This window comes from Bos taurus, chromosome 19 (genome assembly GCF_002263795.3).
Source record: "Bos taurus isolate L1 Dominette 01449 registration number 42190680 breed Hereford chromosome 19, ARS-UCD2.0, whole genome shotgun sequence".
NCBI classification, from domain to species: domain Eukaryota; kingdom Metazoa; phylum Chordata; class Mammalia; order Artiodactyla; family Bovidae; genus Bos; species Bos taurus.
Genome location: NC_037346.1, coordinates 13681838 through 13706400, shown reverse-complemented (window position 1 = coordinate 13706400; position 24563 = coordinate 13681838). Strand labels below are relative to the sequence as shown.

Here is a 24563-nt window from a genome sequence, read left to right as displayed (position 1 = left end):
CCTGCCTGAGGACAGTTTTTGGATTAAACCTTCTGGCTAGTTCTGTTATCTTAAAATGTAAATTATGGGGGTAGGTCTGGTGAAAGTGAAGTCGCTCAGCTATGTCTGACTCTTTGCAACCCCCATGGACTGTAGCCTACCAGGCTCCTCAGTCCTTGGAAATTTTCCAGGCAAGAGTACTGGAGTGGGTTGCCATTTCCTCCTCCAGGGGATCTTCCTGACCCAGGGATCGAACCTGGGTCTTCCGCATTGCAGGCAGACGCTTTACCATCTGAGCCCCCAGGGATTTACAACTTCCAGACATTCTTTGGATTCATTGGAGAGTATATAACTCCATTGCTAACACTAGCAAGCGTCTTTCTACCCACTTCTGATGTCTATGTCAGAAGCTTCCTCTATCTCCTTTATACTTTAATAAAACTTTATCACACAATTTACTTAGGTGCAGGTACATTTCACCAAAATGAAATGGAATGGTTTCAGACTTTTGAAAAGAAGCAGGACAAAAAAATAAATAGTAGGGGACTTCCCTGGTGGTCCAGTGGTTGACTCCATGCTTCCGCTGCTGGGTACATGGGTTCAATCTCTGGTTGGGGAACTAAGATCCCACACACTGCACAGTGCAGCCAAGAAATAAAACTCAAAAACACATTTAAAAAATAGTAAAAGAAAAAGAAAAAAAAAAGGAAAAGAAGCAGGACAACATCCTTCTTATCCCTTCTGCCAGTCCTCTTTCCACCTAAACTCTGTTTTAAGGTCAGCTGTCTCGTGCCATCATAAAAAAAGCATTTCCCAAAATGCAGTTTTTAGAGCACGAATTTGAGTTTTGTAATTTTGAATTTGTAAGATTAGTCGTTGCAAAAATTCATCGTTAGGTAATACACAGTTATCTTAACGTTGAAAGTATCGATATGTTAGGTGACAATTTTTTAGAAAAATCTCTTGAATAAAACAATTTTATGGTAAAATAAATAGAATATTCTTTGCTATACAAAATAGATTGTTTATGTTGTGTTTCACTGTCAAAACTCATATACACTGTAACCCACAGTTGTGAGTTTCATGAATAATTAAATTACAATGTATAAATGAAAATCTAATTTCATGATAAATTCTATACACTGAGCCTTTTTATTTTGGCTACATTGAGGCACACGTGCTCTTTGGCGTGGCGCACAGCTTGTCTCAAGTTGTGGCTCGTGGGCTCCAGAGCTCAGGCTCAGGAGGAGTTGTGGTGTAGCAGGCTCTCTGGTTTTTTGAGACTCAGGCTTAGTTGCCCTGAGGCATGTGGAATCTTAGTTCCTCAACCAAGAATCGAACCGGCATCCCCTGCATTGGAAGGTGGATTCCTAACCACTGGACCACCAGGGAAGTTCCATATAAACTGAGCCTTCCTTGGACTATCTCTTAGCTGAAGTAAGGGAAGGGAAGATACAACAGGTAAGAAATACAATAAATGTTGCATTCAGTTTTGTTTTTTTTTTTAAATCAGACTTTTCACCTTCTCACTAAACTCTGAGTGAGGTCAGGCTTGACTCTGAGCCATGCCTCTGTGAGAAAGAACATCATAATTGCGTTGCTCTGGATTGCTTGTGAATGTCTGCAGCTCACTGTGATGGTAGAGTATAATTCCACATCAGGAATTCTGCATTATCAAGAGATCTTGTCTGGGTCCTGTTTGTATGCCCTTGGGGATGAGTCACAAGGAGGCCCTTTGGAATGCTCAGGGTCACGTTCCCTTCCAGTTCGTGGAGAGCTGGGGCACAAGTGTAAAGCCTGGTGAATGCCAGCGGGAAAACAGGACTCCCACCCTCAGCTGGCTGAGAGCCAGTGCAGGAGGTCAGCTGAGAATCAGTGTGCCACACCGGGGGCTCCTTTGCTCAGTTCCTCGGAGACTGTGTTTAAACCTTTTGTCAAAGAGAGCAAAGTGTCCATTCATATAGTGCTTAGAGGGAAGACCTTTGTTTTCATTTGATGCGATGAAAAATATCCATTTTTCGTTTGAGTTCCAAGTGAATTTCAAAGGCTTGTGGCTGAGTCAGTAGCAAAGACATTAGAGTAACTCTGACTGTAAGTCCAGGCTTTCTCCTCACTGACCTGGTGTTACTGTCTGATCGTAATGTTCCTGCTGAAGATACGAGGGTAAAATTGGTAAGAATCTGCCCATATTGATTAATAGTAGGGAGAAGACAGTGTGCTACCCTTCTTCCAATGTGTGAGGCACAGCAGAACTTTTCAGAAGTATGTCTGGTGGACCACGGTGATCTCTACAGCTTTCTTGGGACTTGATGAATTGGGAGCCTCTTGTCCAACCTGTGGATTGAAAGCAAGTATGAAAAATAAAGGACACAAATAGGCATTTCTTTATGGTCCAACAAAGAGATGGCTTAGTACAGAACCCCGTAAAATTCCAAGGACACATCATTTTGCCTCCTTGTTACCCATTAATCTTAGGAAAAGTTATTGTGCTTACACTGAGAAAGTATCAGCAAGGTGCACTTATGTATGAGAAGCTGGTTTGTTGGAACCTATAACCTCCTAGCAAACAGCCCAGCCACCCTTTGCTTGACCTATTTGCCTTGAGTGGAAAGGGCCCTGGATGTGCAGCTATTTTGAATCCCAGATGCATAGGAATTCTACTTCATTCCTGGAATCCGGCCCGAACAATCTCACTGTGTTTGAGAAGGGGCAGGGACCTGAGTCAAAATGACTTAGTGACTAAACCACCACTGCAGAGATCTGGGGCAATGTAGACCCAGATATTTATTTTTTCATAATTAAAAATATGTATTTTTAATATTTAATTTGTTTTAAAATTTATTTTTGGCTGCACTGGGTCTTCATTGCTGTGCACAGGCTTTTTCTAGTTGCAATACACAGGCTTCCCTTGTGGAGCGCAGGCCCTAGAGCACAGGCTCAGTAGTTGGGCACAGGTTTAGTTGCCCTGTGGCAAGTGGAAATTTCCTGGACCAAGGATTGAACCCGTGCCCCCTGCATTGGCAGGTGGATTCTTTACCACTAGACCACCAGGGAAGTCCGTGGGCCAAATATTTTTTACTAATCCCATTACACTCTCATTATACCTGATTCATTCCCCATCTGATTTTGTATGTATTTTCTAAATTCTTAACTATTGTAGAACATAGACTGTAAACCTCTTGAACAGAGGGAACTTGGCACATAGAAGCTTTTTAGTAAAATTTTGTGGAAGAGGTGAATAAGCTAATAAGTACAGGAATTAATTTTAGTTCTGAATTTAGTTCTGTTTCTCGTAGCTGTGTGACCATGGGGGAAAGTCACATAACTTCTCTGAGCATTAGCTTAAGTATCAATAAGATGTAGATACTCATCCTAGCTACCTCTCAGGATTTTTATGAGGTTCAAATGTGGCAGTGTGTAAAAAATTGCTTTTTTAAAATTAACTCCTTCATCATTTAATGTTTATTTTGTTCATGGGAGAAATTGAATCAGAGTTGCTGTTACATGGTTACTTTTAACTCTGGACTAGTTTTAGTCCTCTTCAGGCCTGTTTCTTTCAATGTTCAGTAGAAATAATAATGTAGATGGGATTATAGAACTAAAAATACACCAAACTATAGAATTATACTAATTCCAAGGGCACATCATCTATTATCAGCAGAAACAGGATTACAGGAAATTGTAAAAATGACAAATATTTCGTCATTTCTTACCTAAAGTACTGTGGTAAGAAAGATTCTGATACCATGCCTGGGTGGAAAGAGTGCCACGCTTGATTTTTTTAAATTGAAATATAATTTTCATATAACATGGTGTACGTTTAAGGTGTGCAACGTTTTGATTTGATGCATTTATAAATTGCAGCGTGATTACCACAGTAGCTTTAGCTCACACTCTATTACATCATATAATTATCATTTCTTTTTTGTGGTGGGAATGTATATGGTCTAGTTGATCAGCAGTTTTGAAGTATGTGATGCAGTATTGGGACTGGAATCACAGTGCTGTGCGTTAGACTTCTGGAACATATTCAGCTTCTAATTGTACCCTGATATATTATGATTTTTTAAGTATTTCTTTTAAAATTATTTTCTTATTGTTATTTATTTTTTGGCTGTGCTGCGTGGCATGTTGGGTCCTGGTTCCTTGACCAGGGAAGCCCCTCCCCGATTTGGAAGCTTGGAATCCCAACCACTGGGCCACCAGGGAGGTCCCTTGATTATAGATATTTTCAGTTAACATGGAATTAAAAGAGTGGTAGCATGTGTCCCATCCTGGACTAGATAATCTTTGAGATTCATTCTCAGTGCTGTAATTCTACAAAAACAGCCACCTTCTTTAATGTAAAAAGTATTGGAGACCTCATCTCTTTGCTTCAGTGTGTTTTTGTAGATATAGAGAGGGCACCCATCAATTTCTTATATTCAGAAGCTGCATCCAGCCTTTGGAGACATAAATTATGGGCTCTGTAGCTCTTACAATGTCAAGGACCATTTTTTTTTTAATAAAAAGAGCACAAATATAAAAAGTACAAAATTGGATACAAGGCCAGTGTGCAGGTCCTATGGGTCCTGAATTTAAGCATCATTAATTTCACAGTAAATCTACCTCTACTTAAAAGTCTATCATAAGATTCCTGGTCCCACTCTAGCCACTCTGATTCATTATATCTGATCCCCAGAAGTAGGTATTTTCAGTAAGTACTCTATTGCATTATAGCAATATTGTATCTGCCCATTTCCTGACGCATAAAAGAATTACCCACATTTGCTTCACAACTAAAGCAGCTCCTTGTCTCCTAGAACTTATACATGAACCCCATTTTCTCCAGGCAAATGACAGCAGCCATACAGAAAACACTTTCCTTTTTGGGCTGAGTGTCAGACTGGGATTCAGCTGTCCCAGGTTGCTGGTCTTCCTTCCTTGGCCTTCTCCGTAACCGCTGGCACTGGCATAGCTCTCTGACTTGTTGACATCGACTCTGAAGGGGGAAAATGACTGGTATTAACTTCAGGTGGCTGGTATGCATCTGATTATCTTCCAAATCTCACATTAGACGATTTAAAGAAAATCATCTCTCTCGCTCTCTCTTTTTTTTTTTTTAACCATGTCACACAGCTTTCGGAATCTTAGTTCCCTGACCAAGGATCAAATCCAGCCTCTGGCAGTGAAAGTGCAGAGTCCTAACCAGTAGACCACCAGAGAATTACCGAATCACCCCTTCTAAAGAAAAGCACATATTCATCCGTGTTGGCTGTATCCTCCCCAGAGAATGTCCAAGTACAACAGAGGAAAGGAACTTGCATTTAGTAAGCACCTCCTGTATGCCAGGGTGCTTCCCAGGTAGCTCAGGTAAAGAATCTGCCTGCCAAGCAGGAGACTCAGGTTCAGTCCCTGGGTTGGAAAGATCGCCTGGAGAAGGACAAGACAACCCACTCCAGTATTCTTGCCTGGAGAATTCCATGGACAGAGGAGCCTGGTGGGCTACAGTCCATAGGGTCCCAAAAGAGTCAGATGCGAGTTAGCGGCTGAACAGCAACCTATATGCCAGAAACCTTTCTCACAGAATCTCACTGAAACTTCTTAACCACCATAAGAGGCAAGTATCGTCAGTCCCGTTTTAAAGATGAGGCAACTGAGGTTGGAGAAGGCAGACAACTTTCTCCAAGCCACTCAGCTGGTGAGTGTTGAGTGGCAGCTGTGTCCACACTCCAAAGTCTGTGCTTTTCTCATTATGCCCTCCTGCCTCTGCGATAGAAGGAGGTCTTTATAGATCAAGTCCAAGGACCCAGGACATCAGCAAACTCACAGGGCATGGCACTTCAAAAATGACAAACACGGTAATGGCGATTCCACTGACAAACAAGGTGACTGCAATCAGAACCTTGACCACGATGCTCCATTTCTTCCTCTTCTCTAGGTTCTCGTCTGTGTCTAAAAAGAGAGAGAGGAGTGGACAGGGCGAAGTGAGAACTGAAGAGAGGGAAGAGATTGACCCTTTGACTTGCAGCACTCCTGGTTCTCAAGACCAAGAGGGGCCCAGCCTGATTCAGAGGCAGAAACTGAATTTCCAGTTCAGACTGAGAGTCAGAAGTTGGGATAGGCATCATGGCCTCTGCCCTCACCTACTTTGCAGTGTCTTCCCAGAGTCACCTTTATTAGGATTTGGAATTTTTCCATGATCAAGTAGGATTGATTCTTTTTTAAAATTTTCAGTTGGAAGATAATTGCTTTGCAAATTTTGTATTGGGTTCTGCTGTACAACAACATGAATCAGCTATATATATATATATATATATATATACATACATACACGCACACACATATCCCCACCCTCTTCTACCTCCCTCCCACCCCCCTCATCCCACCTCTCTAGATCGTCACAGAGCACCAGGCTGAGCTCCCTGTGTTATACGGCAGCTTCCCACTAGGTGTCAGTTGTATACATGGTAATGTGTGTATTTCAGTGCTACTCCCCCAGTTCATCCCCCAACTCCTTCCTCTGCTGTGTCCACAAGTCCATTCTCTGTGTCTCTATTCCTGCCGTGCAAACAGGTTCATCAGTTCCATCTTTCTAGATTCCATAGTATTTGCATTAATATATGACATTTGTTTCTCTTTCTGACTTGCTTCACTCTATGTAACAGGTCTAGGTTCATCCACCTCACTACAACTGACTCCAATTCATTCCTTTTTACAGCTGAGTAATATTCCATCGTATATATGTACTACAACTTCTTTATTTCCATTCATCTGTTGATGGACATCTAGGTTGCTTCCATGCCCTAGCTATTGTAAATAGTGCTGCTATAAACATTGGGGTACATGTGTCTTTTTGAGTTATGGTTTATCACGGTATATGCCCAGTAGTGAGCTTGCTGGGAGGGTTGATTCTTGTACGGCTTTCATGGGAAGCAAAGCTACACAAGGGAATCTGTCTCCAGCAGCCCTCTCAGGATCTCTGCCCTTGTACCCCAGCACACATACCACATAGGATTAGCAAATCAACTTTTCTATGTTCCTTTCAATTTAAGAATAGGGGGCTTCCCTGATAGCTCAGTTGGTAAAGAGACCCAGGTTGCAATGCAAGAGACCCTGGTTCTATTCCTGGGTTGGGAAGATCTCCTGGAGAAAGGATAGGCTACCCACTCCAGTATTCTGGCCTAGAGAATCCCATGGACTGTATAGGCCATGGGGTCACAAAGATTTGGACGCGACTGAGCGACTTTCAGTAAATTGCCATCGTTTTGGAGTCATAAGCCAAATTTGGGGCCAAATGGCTTATAAGCATCTTGTTGTTATTAATCTCATATTTACATTTCTCCTGTTGGAACTGGGGAGTAACCCAAATGGAATCCTACAGAATGTGAGTCCTGGCCAATTTAGGGAGGGCTATTTGTTAAAACAACGCAGATAAAAATGTGCTTCTTAGTTGTTGTCATCACTGTAATGATTGATTAGAGTTTAAACATTGTCTCTCCTCTGTTCACACATTGGATCTTACCCATCACACCAAAACCCTGTATGCTGTCCCCAGATCTGGCAACAAGGTGAGCGCACTTGTGTGGAGGTGAAGGATTATTAAAAGTATCAAACTACAGACATTTCTGGGACCTTCTTTACAGAGAAGCTGTTTGTTTGTTTGTTTTTTCCATAAGAAATGGAGTGATGTTCTCATGCAAACTTATGTAGCTTCTCTACTTCCAGGAAAATTCTAGGAGACCCAGGCTAGTGCTGGGGCTGAGAATTTTTCTGTGTGTTCTTGTCTCACCTCTACACATTCTGTACCTTGATTCAGAGGACTAGAAAAACCATCAACCTTTGTAGTTTTCTCTCCTTTTTTCCCAGGAGTTACGGAGGTAGTAGTGGAGGGATAAGTCTCTGATGAAGCCCCCATCACTGGATAGACCTTACACTGAGAGACCCCTGGTAAAAAAGCTGTAAAACAAGAAAGAAACAATGAAGGACAACTGAGAAAACTTTATCCTGCCTTTGGTTTCACCTGACAAAACCCTGAGTTTACCCAGCTGATATATAGCTTCTAACTGTGGCTCTGTTGACCTGTCCATAGGTTTAAGGCGTGGGCCTTGATAACATGAAAGAATGAGTGAGGATATGGTAATAAGAGATATGGATTAAATCCCCTGATGCTTTTGACTAATGTAGGATCAGAATGAAGGAGTGGACCATGTTTTCTTGGCTTATCACTCATACAGCCATAATAATAATAAGGATGGGAAGGTATAGCAGTGTTGAAAGTCCCTTCTTTAAAAAAGATGGCTTCAAAGTCCAAGGAAGAACTGAAGTAGTATAGTTTGTGGCAGGTCTGTCTAGTGAGTGAAGTCTAAGTCAATGACTTTGAGAGAGAAAGAGAAAGGAACTGGAGAAAGAGGAGAACTGGAAGAAGGGGAGACCACTCAGCTTCACGCACCCCTCAATTTCATTCTCTCAGCATATATTTAAAAATGAAGATCTAGGGACTTCCCTGGTGGTCCAGTGGTTCAGAATCCATCTTGCAGTACAGGGGGATGTGGGTTTGATCCCTGGTTGGGAAACTAAGATCCCACGTGCCGCACAGCCACTAAGCCCATTCGGGTGCGACGAGAGTCCAGGCGCCGTGATGCAACGAAGATCTTGAGTGCCACAACTAAGACCTGGTGCAGCCGAATCAATAACCATTAAATAAATGGAGATCTAGCTGTTCCAGGGTCTGCTTCCATACTGTGGACATAGCAGCTGAACACACTCTAGCATGGGAGCTAGCAAAGGGGAAGGAGGGCCAAGGGAGGACATGGAGAAGCAGACGACAGTAAGTACAGTGAGTTCTGTGTTGTTGGTTAGAAGGGGATGCATGCTCTGGAAAGAAGCAAAGTAGAGCGCAGCGTTGGGGGGTGCAGGTGGGCAGTGGTTGGGCGACCTGCAGGAGTTTCATTGAGAAGATGAGGACTGGATAAAGATGTGAAGGAGGTGAGAGCACTAGCCAGACAGATGCCGGGGAACTTAGGCAGAGGAAACAGAGGCCCAGGCTGGAGCATGTCCTGTTACAGTTTTAGAGGGAGAGCGCGTAAGCCAGTGAGACTGGAGTGGTGAGCACGCTGACAGTCGTAGGGGATGAAAAGTTTCTGAAGCAAATGGATTCACGTCACTGGGCCTTGCAGGCCAGTTGGAGGACTTCGGTTCTTGTTCTGCTTGGAATGGTGATCCATTGCAAGTCTTTTTGCAGAGAAGTGACTGGATGGATGGCTTTGTTTTTAAAAATCCGTGGACTGCTGAGTTGGAAATGGACAGTAGAGGGGCGCCTGATAGAAGCAGAGCAACCTGCTGAGAGGCTCTTGCAGAATCCACGTAAGAGATGGCAGTGACTCAGACAGCCGTGGAAAAGATGGAACGCGGATGGGTGCTGGCTGTGGTCTGGAGCCACCTTCACGTGCCTCCAGAATTGACCTAACCCAATTTGGACAGTGGTTCCTGTTCTATTTTTAATGGTCTCCTGTCATTGCCTATTAAATTAAGGTCCATACGTCCTACTTGACTTTTCTGAACTACTCTCCCAGGTCTTGAGTTGATGTGAAAAATGACAGTTTTTTTACTTCAGAGACCAGTGGGCACAGTACCAGGTGCTGTACACGAATCGCAGGGGAATAGTCCTATTATTATTTAATCAGGAAGACTGTTGGCAAAGATAAGCAGAGACAAAGAGCCAACGGGCTCAAAAGGAAAAACGAGAGAATTACGTAGAATTTTGTTCCTATCCTAGCATCAGTCAGTTCTGTGAAATGATAACTGATGTGTTTCCGGGTCAGATGAGATGAAGGTAAATAAATCTCACTTTGGACAAGTAACAGAAGTCCTCTGAGTTTTCGTTTCCTTATCTGCAGGATGGTTATAGCAAAAATAATTCTTGGTGTATGTCACAGGAGTGATGTGAAGATAGGTAAGAAAAACGAGAAAGCAGGTGTGAAAAACACCTAGCAAACTGAGTGATGTTATGATTGAAAGAGGAGGAAAGGGGAATTCCCTGGCTCTTCAGTGATTAGGGTTGTGCGCTTTTGTTGCTGAGGGCCCAGGGTTCGATCCCAGGTAAGGGAACGACAATCCCACAAGCAGTGTAGTGTGGCCAAAACATAAATAAATAAACAACCAACATTTAAAAACAGAGAGAGGAGGCAAAACCTAGAGATCCTCTCCCTGCATAGAAGAACTGTGCCCACTAGCCACAGGGATCATGGTATTTCAGTGTGGCTTTTCTTCTACCTCCTGGGAGACACTGTTTCAAAATCTACTTAATAGGCTTCATCGGTCAGTGTATTTCCAGTTCTTCCCAGCTTGTAAATTAATGTCCAGGACTTCCCTATCCCTAGCGGCCCAGTGGTTAAGATACCTTCCAACGAAGGGGACAAGTGGTCCGGGAAGATTCCACAGGCCGAGGGGCGTAACTAACCCCTTGCACCGTGACTACTGAGCCTGTACTCTAGAGCCTGTGCTCCGCAACAGAAGAAGGTGCTGTAATGAGAAGCCCGCGCACAGCAACTGGAGAGCAGCCCCTGCTCACTGCAACTACAGAAAGACGGCAAGCAGCAAGAAAAACCCAGCGCAGCCGAAAATAAACAGAGTTCTAAGTTAATGTCATCCCTGTTGGCATCTCCTCTCTTTTAGGCCTCCTGTGCTAGGTAACTGGGTGTTAAGGTGGAGCACGTTTGTAATCACAAAACACTCCATTCCCAGTGCTGATGGAATCGCAGCATTAGCTTTTCTTTGGTTAAGGATATTTGAGCAAGAATTCCCTCACTTCTAAAGAAACTCTATAAAAATCCAAATTGATGAAATGGATAACTTAGGAGATGACGCTTTCCTTTATTACAAAATAATTTGTTTTAAATAGGAAGCATTAGGTACGTTATATTTAAATGGAAATCTTAGAGATTATTCTGCAATAATATTAACAGCTTGAAAAGGCTATTTAAGAGGCCTTACATATTGCTGTGGGATTTACATACCTAGAAATTAGACCATCTAGTCAAATCTCTCATTTGTAGCTATGAAAACTGAACATTGGAGAAATTAAGTGATTTGTCAAAGGTGATAATATCAGAATAAACACTTGTTTGATGTCACTTCTCTTGTATCCCACAGTGTTACATGGAGTGAACAGACGGCAGGAATCAGTTAATACTAATCAAATGCCAAAGAGTTTAATCCATGCCCTAAAATTACATTTAAAAGATTTACATAGATTTGCCTAAAGAAGAGGCTAATCCATGTCCTTGAGGCTTTAGCTCCACTTAGGGGGCTTCTCTGGTGGCTCAGATGGTAAAGAATCTGCAATGAAGGAAACCCAGCTTCAATCCTTGGGTTGGGAAGATCCCTTGGAGAAGAAAATGGCAACCCAGTCCAATGTTCTTGCGTGGAGAATTCCATGGACAGAGGAAACTGGCGGCTACAGCCCATGGGTCACAAAGACTCAGACACAACTGAGTGACTAACACTTTCACTCTCAACCTCCACCTGCCTCCAAGGATGTCAATTAAAAGTGAGTGCCCACCTCCCTCTCAACTTCCAGTCTCACCTTTGCCTGTCACAAGGAATCCAGCCTGAACCTTGGATGCAGGGGTTAGGTGACAGCTTGGGGGGGCCGTGCTGTTTCTGCAGGGAACAGTCATGACTCTCAGGTTCTTCAGAATGTGCTTGACCTTCTGCCTTTTTTCTGAATGTACAAGGTTAACTTTCACTTTGCTCCCAGAACCAAGACACTGCAAGATAGCCACAGTCTGGTTTTGAATGAACATGGGCCTTTTGGCTTCCGCCTGAGCTTCTGAAAAGAGAAAAGCAAGAGAGGAAAATGAAGCCAGTTCCTAATCTGAATGGTGCCCTGCCAACCCACTTCCATTCACGGCCCACTGCTGTACTTTCTCCTCTTTTTCCATCAGGTCTTCCTCAGCATGTGTCTACAGTACTAAATATATAAGCCTTGCCTTTCCCCGTTCCCACCACGGGTCCCCTGAAGACAGTGGTGACTGTAGTAAGTGCAGAGAGATGCTCCTCAGTTGTTTTCTCTAACACAGAGGGGCCTGAGATCTGCTTCCTCTTTCTTCACCCCATCTCTTTGATTTATGTTGCTCTGCCTTAGTTCGTAAGAGTTTATCTTTTTAAACAGAAGCTGATTATTTATTTATGTGGTGAAGCACATGCGATCTTAGTTCCCCAACCAGAGATTGAACCCACGCCCCCTGCATTGGAAACAGAGTCTTAACCGCTGGACCACCAGGGAAGTCTCCATAACAGTTAATTTAAAAATGGGTTTTCAGGGACCTCCCCGATGGTTCAGTGGTCAGGACTCCACACTTCCACTACAGGGGCGCAGTTTCCATCCCTGGTCAGGGAACTGACATCCCTGCACACAGTGTGGCCAGAAAAGGAAAAAAAAAAGGTTTTCAAGAAAGCCTCTCAGGGATTGATAGCTTTAGAATAGAATGTTTGAGAGCTGGGCTCAGAATGGGGGAGACAAGCATCTTTTGAAGGTGAAAAAAGTCCTGGAGTGGCAAAGTGATTCTTCAGGAAGGGCCCATTGCCTACCTCGAATTAGCTCAGCTCTGATGCTTCTCACATCCTTTGGGAAGAGATCGGGCAGTGGTTCCACTTGACAGCTGCTATCCCTGAGTTCTGGGGGAGGGGAAAAAAAGGTAAGGTTTGACTGGGTCCTTTCTCTTTGGAATTCTGGGCACTGGAGAGGCAGATAAAAAGAGAATGCAGTTTCTTCTTACAAAACTTGGGGAATCAGACATTTCCCCAAAAGAACTTTAAGATGTTTTATTTTTTGCTGCTCCTTGCAGCATGCAGGTTCCCAACCAAATTGTGTCCCCCTGCACTGAAAGTTCAGAGTCTTAACCTCTGGACTGCCAGGGAATTCTCAGAACTTTAAGATTTATGCAAGTGGGAGGTAGCAAAGTATAAATAAAACTGAATACCAGTTTATTATCCTTAGGGGGAAAAAAGATAAGTTAACTAAGTTAATGAAAGATGAACCGACTCATTCCTTCAGACACTGCTTATTATCATTTCCCCTTCCTGTCCCATCTACCTTCTTGTATTACAACTTTTCCAAGTTTATTTATTAAGTGTAGCATTGGACAAGGTATCTCTCTAGCTTCCCATAGAACCATAGACCACAGTTATGCTTTTTGGCACATAAATCACAGGGTTCTTCATTTGTTAAATTTGTTGCTGCCTCACCTCATGCTGTTTGGCCTTAGCTCTGATGAGCTAATTTTAGAGATGAACCATTTAGGACACTTTGAAAAATCATGTTTTAAATAAACAGTTATCAAAGAGCAGTTGCTGCTGCTGCTGTTTAGTCTCTTCAGTCATGTCGGGGTCTTTGCAACCCCATGAAGTATAGCCCACCAGGCTTCTCTGTCCATGGGATTTCCCAGGCAAGAATACTGGAGTGGGTTGGCATTTCTTTCTCCAGGGGATCTTCCTGACCCAGGGAGCGAACATGAGTCTTCTGCTTTGGCAGGCAGGTTATTAATAATCTGAGCCACCAGGGAAGCCCATGAAAGCGGTAAGTGGTACCATGCTACCCTCACATTACCTTTTCTCTCAGCTTTTCCCACCCAAGAGCATCCCCATCTATTAGGACATAATGCTTTAGAAAAGGAAGACATCTGGACATCCCTGGTGGTCCAGTGGATAAGAATCCACCTGCCAAAGCAGAAGACACAGGGTTGAACCCTGATCCAGGAAGATTCCACACACTGAGAGGCAACAGCCCCACAGCTACTGAGCCCACACTCTTGAGCCCGTGAGCCATAACTCCTGACTCATGTGCTACAACTACTGAAGCCCACATGCTCTAGAGCCCGTGCTCTGCAACAAGAGAAGCCACTGCAATGAGAAGCCTGGGCCACCACAACCAGAGAAAACCCACACACAGCAATGAAGACCCAGTGCAGCCAATAAATAAATGAATAATTTTAAAAAGGAAGACATCTTATGAAGGGTAACGAATTTGGGAGTCTTAGTGAAACTGTGACAACACCTTCCAGCAAAGAAAGCTAACAGTGAAAGGAATTTTAACGTTAGTTACATGAACAAAGCAGAAGAATGCATCACATTCTCTGAAGACTTCCTCCCATGAAACAGACAGCTGTCTTTCTGAGTTGAATATGTTCTATTTAGAGGCTGTCTGGGGGTGACTGGAAAGCCTCATGTGCTGAGTATTGCCTGTATCTTTATCTGACAGAATAGACCCCCAAACACTTTCTAGGCCTCTCTTAGGATTTCTCAGGACAGTCGGCTAGAAGAGTACTTACCTTTCTTGGTAACATTGTAGGATGTAATGATTAGGCTGAAAACCAAGATGGTATCCATGTTAGCTTGAGCACATTTTCCTTGTAGAGACTGTATGTGGCTGGTCTGACACCGCCACTCACAGCCTTGTCTCTGAATGCTTTCACTGCCCTAGAACTAAGTTTGACCCTGGGCGAGTCTGGTTCCACCCTAATTGATCTGCCACATTTTCTCAGGACCCAGGAATAGAGTTTATTGGAGAGAGGACCAAGTTTGCTTGTTAATGATTGATTCAGAATATCTTCACCTGACTTCACTGCTAGTGGAGACATAAGGAACTGTAATTAACTAGAGGTTTCCCCTGGAGAAAGGGCATAAACAGAGGTGATATGCTTAACAAATACTCGCAGGGAGACACGTAGACATTCGCACGCATGCTCACTGACATGAGCACATAGATTTACACACCAACATAAAGACGTGCCGAGATTTCTATTAAGGAAAAGTATTTCTAGAGTAGTGCAGACAACTAGGACTGATTCAGTGAGTTACACTGAAGAGGGCACTGGACTGGGAGTCAACAGAAGTGGGTTCCAGGTGAGACCCTGCAGTTAAATGTATCAACGTGAGAAAGCTGCTTGACTTCTCTGAATTACAGTTTTCCTCTGTGAATGGAGCATTCCAACCCAGTCATCTCTAGAATTCATTCACTGTTACACACATAAACTTACCTGAGCACAGATGTACCTGTCTAGTTGTGCACATTTTCACACTTCTGAAAAGTGAAGTGAGGGAATTCCCTGGTGGTCCAGTGGTTAAGACTCTGCCTTGCAATGCAGGGGACATGGGTTCGATCCCTGGTGGGGGAACTCAGATCCCACATGCGATGGGGCAGCTAAGCCTGTACAACTCAACTAGAGAGAAGCCTGCACACCTCAAGGCAGAACCCATGTGCCACAGCGAAAAGATCCCATGTGGCACAACCAAGACCCAGTGCAGCCAAAAAGAAACAATATTTACCAAATAAAAAAGTGAAGTGACTGTAGGTGGACCACATTCATATAGCTGTTGGGATGAGAAGTTGGGAGGAAGAGCTAACTGCACTAGAAGGGTGATACCGTGTGCAGTTTGGGAAGGCTTTCCTAAACATAACTGTTGTAGATTTTTCAAACATTGTATTTTTTTTTTATAAAGAGTATATATCTTGTGTAGGGAGCGTCCCTGGTGGCTCAGATGGTAAAGAATCTGCCTACAGTGCAGGAGACCCAGGTTCAGTCCCTCAGTTGGGAAGATCCCCTGGAGAAGGGAATGACAACCCACTCCATTATTCTTGCCTGGAGAATTCTGTGGACAGAGGAGTCTGGTGGGCTACAGTCCATGGGGTTGCCAAGAGTCAGACACGGCAATTACTATCACTTTCAACAGCACAACAGTCCATCTCGTGTAATACTTTATAGACCTTGTGGAAACATAGCTAGGGGGATCATAAAGCAGAAATGAAGATCTACTCAGACCCTCTGCCCGAGTCCAGAGGCTCTGCAGTTGCTCTACCCACTGTGAGTGCACTTACTCCATTGGAACCAACATACGTTTGACTATACATAAGTTGGTTCTAGAGGCTGATGCTCTGATGATATAAAGGGAGCTTGATTCAAGGCACTTTCCTTAAGGGAGTTCATAAGATCTGAGTCAAATCATAATTTAAGTACTGTTCTGTTTCCTGACATTTAAATTCAAGTTGAAATCTGGCTAAATGGAGCATAAAGGAAAATCTTGGTGCAAAAACAGAAAGGACAGAGGTGTCCCTGAAAGACGTGTTTCCTGAAATGTGGAAGAAGGGGAAGAAGTGCTGAGCATGCAGCCGCAGTGCCTTTCAGTTCATTCCTTCATGCCGTACATTTTTTTTTTTTCATGCCGTACATTTTTATTATGCGCTTGTTTTGTGCCAGACACCTTTCTCGCAGTGAGCCAGCCAAATCTGCTTTCATGTGAAACGATGAGAAGCAGACAATAAACAGTTGGAAATAAAATAGTGTGTGCATGCTTGGGTGCTCATTCCTGTCCAACTCTTTGCAACCCAATGGGCCTTCTGTCCATGGGGGGCTCTTTGCCTCCCCATGCCAGGCTCCTCTGCCCATGGGTTTATCCAGGCAAGAATCCTGGAGTGGGTTGCCTTTTCCTACTACAGGGGATCTTCCCGACCAAGGGATCAAACCCGTGTCTCCTGTGCCTCCTGCAGTGCTGGTGGATTCTTTACCACTGAGCCATCTGGGAAGCCCCCAAATAGGGTAGGGGGCTAACAAAAAGTAATACACAAATACATATACCAGATAATTAAAGATTGTGATAATTATCATGAAGTAACAGTGTGGGGAAGTGAAGGAGAACTGACAGAGGCCACTTTATTATTATTATTAAGTTACTTTTTAAAAAGTAAGTTTATTTATTTTTGGCTGCACTGGATCTCTGTTGCCATGCTTTCTCTAGTTGTGGCGAGTTGGGGGCAGCTCTTGGTTGCGGTGCACGAGCTTCTCATTGCAGTGGCTTCTCTTGTTTCGGAGCACGGACTCTGGAGCGTGTGGGCTCAGTAGCTGTGGCACCTGGGCTTAGTTGCTCCATGACTGGTGTAATCTTCCCGGACCAGGAATCACACCTGTGTCCCCTGCATTGGCAGGCAGATTCTTTACCACTGGACCACCAGGGAAGTTATTATTATTATTAGGTTGTGTTGAACGACTTGCAGGGTCTTAGTTCCCCACTCAGGGATTGAACCTGGGCCCTCGGTAGTGAAAGTTCAGACTGAACCCTGGACCACCAGGGAATTCCCAGAAGCCACTTTAAGCAGGGGAGTCAGAGAAGACTTCTCTGAGGAGGTGGCATCTGAGCTAAGGAAACCAGGAGAATGGATGTCCTAGAAGCCAAGAAAGGAGGGTATTTCAAGGAAGGAATTGTGAATTGATCAAACACTGAGCAGAGTGTATAAGGAGGATAGAAGTTCACTGGATTTAACAATTTTGTAACAGTGGTTTTAGCAGAGTTGGTGGAAGTAGGCGGGGGTTAAGAGTGAATTGGAGGTGAAGAGGCGTAGGTCATCTTTGAAAGACATCTGCCTATGGAAGGGCACGGAATGAAGCAAGCCCTTTGAAAGACATCTGCCTATGGAAGGGCACGAAGTGAAGCAAGCCAAATGGAGGGAACCTCAGCGCCTTAGATCTTCAATGGTCCAGAGCAGCACCGTCTCAGTTGCCAGATTCTCCTGGCAGGGCATGTGGGTAGAGAGTAAAGGGGCTCCATTGTTTTTCCTCGGTTTCATGGTTTTTGCTTACTAGTTCATTAATATGATTGCATGGTTCTCTGCTCCCTTCTGGTATCAGACAATTTTCCCTACTGTCTGTCTCTCTGAAATTTTCTGTCCATTAGTATCTGGAAGGCAATGGCACCCCACTCCAGTACTGTTGCCCCTAAAATCCCATGGATGGGGGAGCCTGGTGGGCTGCAGTCCATGGGGTTGCTAAGAGTCAGACACAGCTGAGCGACTTCACTTTGACTTTTCACTTTCATGCATTGGAGGAGGAAATGGCAACCCACTCCAGTGTTCTTGCCTGGAGAATCCCAGGGACGGGGGAGCCTGGTGGGCTGCCGTCTATGGGGTCGCACAGAGTCGGACACGACTGAAGCGACTTAGTAGTAGCCTGTTTAAGTGCTGCCACCTTGGAGCAGGTTTAGGAAAGGCTGTGAAGGCTATTCTCGTTCTCTGTCACAAGGTGGCAGAAGAGCTCACTCTTTGCAAAAACAAAGCTTGTGCTAGGAGATCACCAATGCAATGGACACGAATTTGAGCAAACTCCGGGAGGTTGTGGAGGACGGAGGAGCCTGGCGTGCTGCAGTCCACGAGGTCGCAAAGAGTTGGACATGACTTATCAACTGAACAGCAACAAGCTGGGACAAAGAGAAGAGTTTTCTTTTCTTTGGCCATGCTGCAAAGCACGTGGGATCTTAGTTCCCCGACCAGGGACTGCACCCGTGCCCCCTACAGCGGATGCAGGGAGACCTACAGGGAACTCCCCCTACAGTGGAGGTGAGGAGCCCTAACCACTGGACCAGGGAACTCCCCAGTAGAGTTTTCTTTTATTGACTCTCAGACCCTTCGTAGAAGTCAGCCGGCAGGTTGGAGGTACAGAGAAGCTGGAGAGCTTCATTAATGAGTCAGAATATCCAGTAGTGGAAAAATAGACCCAGAACTGTTTCTATACTACTAGATTTTTTTCCCCCTTCTACGCAACGTTTTGAGTGGTTTTCTAAATGTTTGCAGTATCTGTAGAAGGGGTGATCTCACTCCTGATCTCATTTCCCCACCACAAAACTTCCAAGTTGAGGAGGAAAACAAGCTGTAAGATAGTGAGGTTGATGGAGTGTGAAGATGAGAGATGCGACTCTGAAGACAGTAGGAAGCTAGAGCTGATGGGATGAGTCTGGATGGGTCTCTGGAGCACTTCACCAGAAGTCAGGAGGTCACCTAGGTTCTGGATTAGGCTCTGTAATCGACTGAGTCACTTTGAGTAAGACACCTTTTCTGACTTCTGTTTCAGTTTCTTGAATGAGATGGTTGGACAAGATGTTTTCAAAGGGCTGTTCCAGCTTGAAAATGACTTCAGTGCTATATTCTGCTACTCTTATCTTTTAAGGGTGTGTATTTTTATTTGGGTTTATGTTTAATTTTATTGTGGAATATAGCATGTCTACAGAACAGTATATAGAACATAAGCATATTTTTTAAAGTATTTATTATTTATTTATTTGAATAATAGGCCTTATTTGCTGCTCTTGGGGTCTTCAGTTGTGGAATGTGGGATCTAGTTCCCTGACCAGGGATTGAACCCGGGACCCCTGCATTGGGCATGCAGAGTCTTAGCCACTGGACTACCAGAGAAATCCCAATACAAGCATATTTTTAGTAATAATAATATGAACATATGTAACCATCACCCAGAGTAACAAATTGAACATTGCCTGTAGCTTCCCTGGTGGCTCAGACAGTAAAGAATCTGACTGCAATGCAGGAGACCCGGGTTCATTCCCTGCGTCGGGAAGATCCCCTGGAGAAGAGAATGGCAACCCACTCCAATTTCTTGCCTGGAGAATTCTGTGGACAGAGGAGCCTGGTGGATTACAGTGCATGGGGTTGTGAAAGAGTTGGACACGACTGAGTGACTATCACTTTCACTTTCACAGTAGCTGAGAAGCTCTTCATACATCTATCCCTCTGGTCACACTCCTTTCCCTTCTCCCAGTCATTTGTCTCCCAGACTTTTTTAAAAAATAGTGAACTATCTATATATGTATCACTAAAATTACTTTTTAGTGCTCTTGTACTTTTTACCTGCTTTTGTACTTAGATACGGAGAAGGCAATAGCACCCCACTCCAGTACTCTTGCCTGGAAAATCCCATGGACGGAGGAGCCTGGTGGGCTACAGTCCATGGGGTCGCCAAGAGTCGGACACAACTGAGCGACTTCACTTTCACTTTTCACTTTCATGCATTGGAGAAGGAAATGGCAACCCACTCCAGTGTTCTTGCCTGGAGAATCCCAGGGACGGGGGAGCCTGGTGGGCTGCCGTCTATGGGGTCACACAGAGTCGGACACGACTGAAGCAACTTAGCAGCAGCAGCAGCAGTACGTAGATACTTTTTACCTGCTGTTGTACTTATGTAAATGGATAGATCACACCGTATGTAATTTTAAAGTAAACTTTTTATTACATATAACACAAAGTGGATTGTCTTTGTGTTGTCTCCCAGTCACTACCCACCATCAAGAGTAACCATGATTCAGATTTTTACCATTGCAAATGAATTTTGCCTATTTTTGAAGAAACATACTCTTTGGTGTCTGGCTTTTTTTTGCTCAATATTGTGTGTGTGAAATTCTTCCATATTATTTCTTGTACCAGTAGTTTGTTCATTCTCATTGCTTTATAATATTTTCTGTATGAAGGTATCATAATTTATTTTTAAAAATTTTATTGGAGTATATAGTTGCTTTGCAATGTTGTATTAGTTCCTTCTGTATAGCAAAGTGAATCAGCCACATGTATACACATATCCCCTCTTCTTTGGATTGCACCATAGCTTATTTATCCATTCTACTGCTGAGAGATGTTGGGTTGTTTCCAGTTTGGGACCAGAAGAGAAAATGTTCCTGGGACACATTTGAAAGTTTCTCCAGAGTATAAATCCATAACTGGAAGCTGGGTTATAGCACATGCAGGATATGGTCAGCTTCACTAACTAATGCCAAACTGTTTTCTAAGAGGTTGTCCCCATTTACACTCCCATTGACAGTATATGAATTTCCTTTTGTCCTACAGGGGCCAAATTGCTTTCTTAGTGTGGTGCAACCACGGGGCTGAGCAGGGCCTGGCGAACGCTCACATTGCCAGCCTTTCAGTTCGTTCTCAGAAGCTCAGGCCAGAGCCACTCTCCTGTTTACTTGCTCCCTCCAAGTATGGGTAAAAGGTTCAGATGTAACCCCAGATCTCTGATCACATGCTCCGTTCCTCTGGGAATATTGGCCCTGGGCTGGGGTTGGGTAGTGAACTTAATACCATAATCAGTCCTGAATCCAACGAGCATCCACAGGATATTTTGTTCTTGTACTGAACATTAGTGCGACATGGAGAGGGGAATGGAGAGAAAGGGGGAAGTAATAGTTTTAGCCTGCCTCCAAGTTTTGTGTTAGAAACTTTACATTTTGGCTATAACATTTAATCCAAAACACAACCTTACAAGGTAGGTGTTCTATCTCAGTTTTATAGACAAGGAAACTGAGGCCCAGAAAGGGGGTCATTTGCTGTAGGTCACAGAGCTAATTAAGTGATGGCGTCAGGATGTGAAGCCTGGTTTACCTGATTAAAGAGCTCAGCTCTTTACAGTGCAGAACACAGAGAAGGCAGCGTCCCTCCTCTGTTGGCTAAGATCACCAATACCAAGAACCAGTACCTCTCAGGACTGCTTGCCTATATGCACCCCCAGAACTATACTAGTCAATTGATATGTCCATCTCATTCATTGATTTAAATTACATTTTTTTTCATTCATTTTTGGTTTCCACTTCTTTCTTTTCATTAAGAAATTTGGGCACATCAGTGAAGCAGGTCCACTGATAAACAAGACTCGTGCAGATTGCTTTCTACCTGCTGGTCTAGTATGTTAACTAGAGGTGAGATTTAAAAAGACAGGGACACTGAAATCTTCTATTCCAAGTTATAAGAGAGGGAAACTTGAAGACTGAAGGGATGGGACTTCCCTGGTGACTCAGTGGTAAAGAATCCACCTGCCAATGCAGGAGACATGGGTTTGATCCCTAGTTTGGGAGGATCCCACATGTGGCAGAGCAACCAGGCCCAGATGCCACAACTACTGAGCCTGTGTTCTAGAGCCAGGGAGCCACAACTACTGAGCCCATGTGCCGCAACTACTGAAGCCCGAACGCCCTAGAGCCCATGATCCTCAACAAGAGAAGCCATAGCAACAGGAAGATCGCGCACCACAGCTAGAGAAAAGCAACAAAGACCCAGCACATCCAAAAATAAATAAAATTTTAAAAATTATTTTAAAGACTGAAGGGGTGAAAAGAATGAAAGGAAGTTGAGTGATGGTTCAGTTTTCCTTGAAAGTAAAGGCTCTTCAAAAATTACTGGTGTTGTATTTTATTACTTATTGTGTTTCATAGATAATAGTAGGGGCTTCCCAGGTGGTGCTAGTGGTTAAGAACCCGCACACACCAATGCAGGAGACGTAAGAGATACAGGTTCAATCCCTGAGTCGGGAAGATCCCTTGGAGGAGGGCATGGCAACCCTCTCCAGTATTCTTGCCTAGAGAATCCCATGGACAGAGGAGCCTGGCAGGTTACAGTCCCTGGGGTCACAGAGAATTGGACATGACTGAGGCGACTTAGTAAACTAATGCTCAAAGTTCTCCAACCCAGGCTTCAGCAATACGTGAACCGTGAACTTCCAGATGTCCAAGCTGGTTTTAGAAAAGGCAGAGGAACCAGAGATCAAATTGCCAACGTCTGCTGGATCATAGAAAAAGCAAGAGAGTTCCAGAAAAACATCTATTTCTGCTTTATTGACTATGCCAAAGACTTTGACTGTGTGGATCACAATAAAGTGTGGAGAATTCTGAAAGAGATGGGAATACCAGACCACCTGATCTGCCTCTTGAGAAACCTGTATGCAGGTCAGGAAGCAACAGTTAGAACTGGACATGGAACAACAGACTGGTTCCAAATAGGAAAAGGAGTATGTCAAGGTTGTATATTGTCACCCTGCTTATTTAACTTATATACAGAGTACATCCTGAGAAACGCTGGGCTGGAAGAAGCACAAGCTGGAATCAAGATTGCCAGGAGAAATATCAGTAACCTCAGATATGCAGATGACACCAGCCTTATGGCAGAAAGTGAAGAGGAACTAAAAAGCCTCTTGATGAAAGTGAAAGAGGAGAATGAAAAAGTTGGCTTAAAGCTCAACATTCAGAAAACGAATATCATGGCATCTGGTCCCATCACTTCATGGCAAATAGATGGGGAAACAGTGGAAACAGTGTCAGACTTTATTTTTTGGGGCTCCAAAATCCCTGCAGATGGTGATTGCAGCCATGAAATTAAAAGACAGTTACTCCTTGGAAGGAAAGTTATGACCAACCTAGATAGTGTATTCAAAAGCAGAGACATTACTTTGCCAACAAAGGTCTGTCTAGTCAAGGCTATGGTTTTTCCAGTGGTCATGTATGGGTGTGAGAGTTGGACTGTGAAGAAAGCTGAGTGCCGAAGAATTGATGCTTTTGAACTGTGGTGTTGGAGAAGACTCTTGCGAGTCCCTTGAACTGCAAGGAGATCCAACCAGTCCATCCTACAGGAGACCAGTCCTGGGTGTTCATTGGAAGGACTGATGCTGAGGCTGAAACTCCAGTACTTTGGCCACCTCATGCGAAGAGTTGACTCATTGGAAAAGACTCTGATGCTGGGAGGGATTGGGGGCAGGAGGAAAAGAGGACGACAGAGGATGAGATGGCTGGATGGCATCACCGACTTGATGCACATGAGTTTGGGTGAACTCCGGGAGTTGGTGATGGACAGGGAGGCCTGGCGTGCTGTGATTCATGGGGTTGCAAAGAGTCGGACACGACTGAGCGACTGAACCGAACTGAACTGAGGCAACTTAGTATGCATACATATATAATAGTAGTGGTGGGAAGTGAGGGTATTTATTTGGGATAGACAGGTGAGGTCTAAACATGTAGCAGGAGAAAGCTAAGTCAGACTCAGGAGAGATGGAGATGCTGGAGAAGCTGAAGAGACAGTAAGGCAGGAACAGGGAGTAAGCTCTCTAGGAAGGCTCTCCTGGGGTTGCAGGAGAGTGAGGTGGGAAATGTGAAGGTCCAAAGCTGATCACTGTGAAATGTGAGAATCCCAAGAACAGGCAAGACTTAAACATGTTAGCCTCCCTGCCTTCAGATAAAGGTCCACTTAAAATTTCTCCAGGTATTTAGTAATGAAGTGTATAGGACTTAGAAAGGGCTTAAAAAAATGATACTGGGGACTTCCCTGGTGGTCCAGTGGTTCAGAATCTGCCTTCTAATGCGGGGGACACAGGTTTGAATGATTCCTGGTCAGGGAACTAGGATTCCATATGCTCCGGGACTACTAAACCCTTGTGCTACAACTAGAGAAAGCCCACACGCTGCAAGGAAGACGCAGCAGAGCCAAAAGAAAAGATACTGGAGGTGTCATGCAAGAGGCAGCCAAGTTTTGGTGACTGCCAATTATAGATAGGACAGCTAGGCCTTGGCAGTGTCTGCAATTGGATAATAAGGAGGGAGGAGAATCTGAAATGCCTTGTGAAAACTCAAGTGTCCACGTGAAAACATTGTGTGGAGCCTCTGTGGCGAACTCTGTCTTTCTTGTTGTGTAATCTTGCCTTTCATCATCAGGACCAGACTTAAAAAGCTGCCTTCCTGCGGACAGTTTCTGACCTTTTGGTGTGAAGTTCCCTCAGGCTCTTAATCCTGGACAAACCTGCACGGCTGACTGGAGTTGAAGAACACAGTGTTCTGATCAGGTCTTCTTGTCTTTTTTCTCTTATCTTACGACTAGAGCCTCTGTTCTGGTCAAGGCAATGACTTTCTTGAAGTCTGTCCATCTGTGAAGTATCCTTCTGGAGGTTTTTGCCTCCCATACGCGACCTGAAGACGGACAAGCAGACGTTGGAAGCAGAGAGGTCTCTGAG

General features: G+C 44.1%; 2 protein-coding genes across 9 annotated transcripts in view; one reads left to right on the top strand and one right to left on the bottom strand.

The window, feature by feature from the left end:
- ACACA (acetyl-CoA carboxylase alpha) overlaps positions 1–24563 on the top strand; it is a 286753-nt gene that overhangs the window by 19906 nt on the left and 242284 nt on the right. For 2 of the 6 annotated variants that reach the window (XM_059877716.1, XM_059877715.1), the window contains exon 1: positions 24206–24395. The exons of 2 other annotated variants lie outside the window; for them this stretch is intronic. The gene's annotated coding sequence lies outside the window, so the exon portion shown is untranslated. 6 annotated transcript variants of the gene reach the window in all.
- On the bottom strand, positions 1460–14460 carry C19H17orf78 (chromosome 19 C17orf78 homolog). 3 transcript variants are annotated; one of them, XM_010815778.4, is made up of 7 exons: positions 14292–14460; positions 12553–12639; positions 11546–11791; positions 7768–7917; positions 5789–5913; positions 4838–4960; positions 1460–2313 (listed from the first exon to the last, which is right to left on the bottom strand). In XM_010815778.4, exons 1-7 carry the CDS (start codon positions 14347–14349, stop codon positions 2236–2238), a joined length of 867 nt encoding a protein of 288 aa, XP_010814080.1. In that variant the 5' UTR covers positions 14350–14460; the 3' UTR covers positions 1460–2235. The 3 variants fall into 3 exon arrangements, with proteins under 3 accessions (XP_010814080.1, NP_001092628.1, XP_024836241.1); NM_001099158.1 differs by having other exon boundaries at positions 4844–4960; positions 14292–14400; XM_024980473.2 differs by lacking the exons at positions 1460–2313; positions 5789–5913; positions 7768–7917 and having other exon boundaries at positions 4872–4960.

What these genes read in the sequence shown, in the direction of transcription:
- C19H17orf78 (XM_010815778.4), bottom strand. Translation starts at nt 14,349, where the DNA reads ATGGATACCATCTTGGTTTTCAGCCTAATCATTACATCCTACAATGTT. An exon ending in CTACAATGTTACCAAGAAAG is followed by an intron (nt 12,640 to 14,291) that starts GTAAGTACTCTT and finishes CCCCTCCCCCAG; the next exon opens with AACTCAGGGATAGCAGCTGT. An exon ending in TTCTAGTCCTCTGAATCAAG is followed by an intron (nt 5,914 to 7,767) that starts GTACAGAATGTG and finishes CTCTCTTTTTAG; the next exon opens with ACACAGACGAGAACCTAGAG.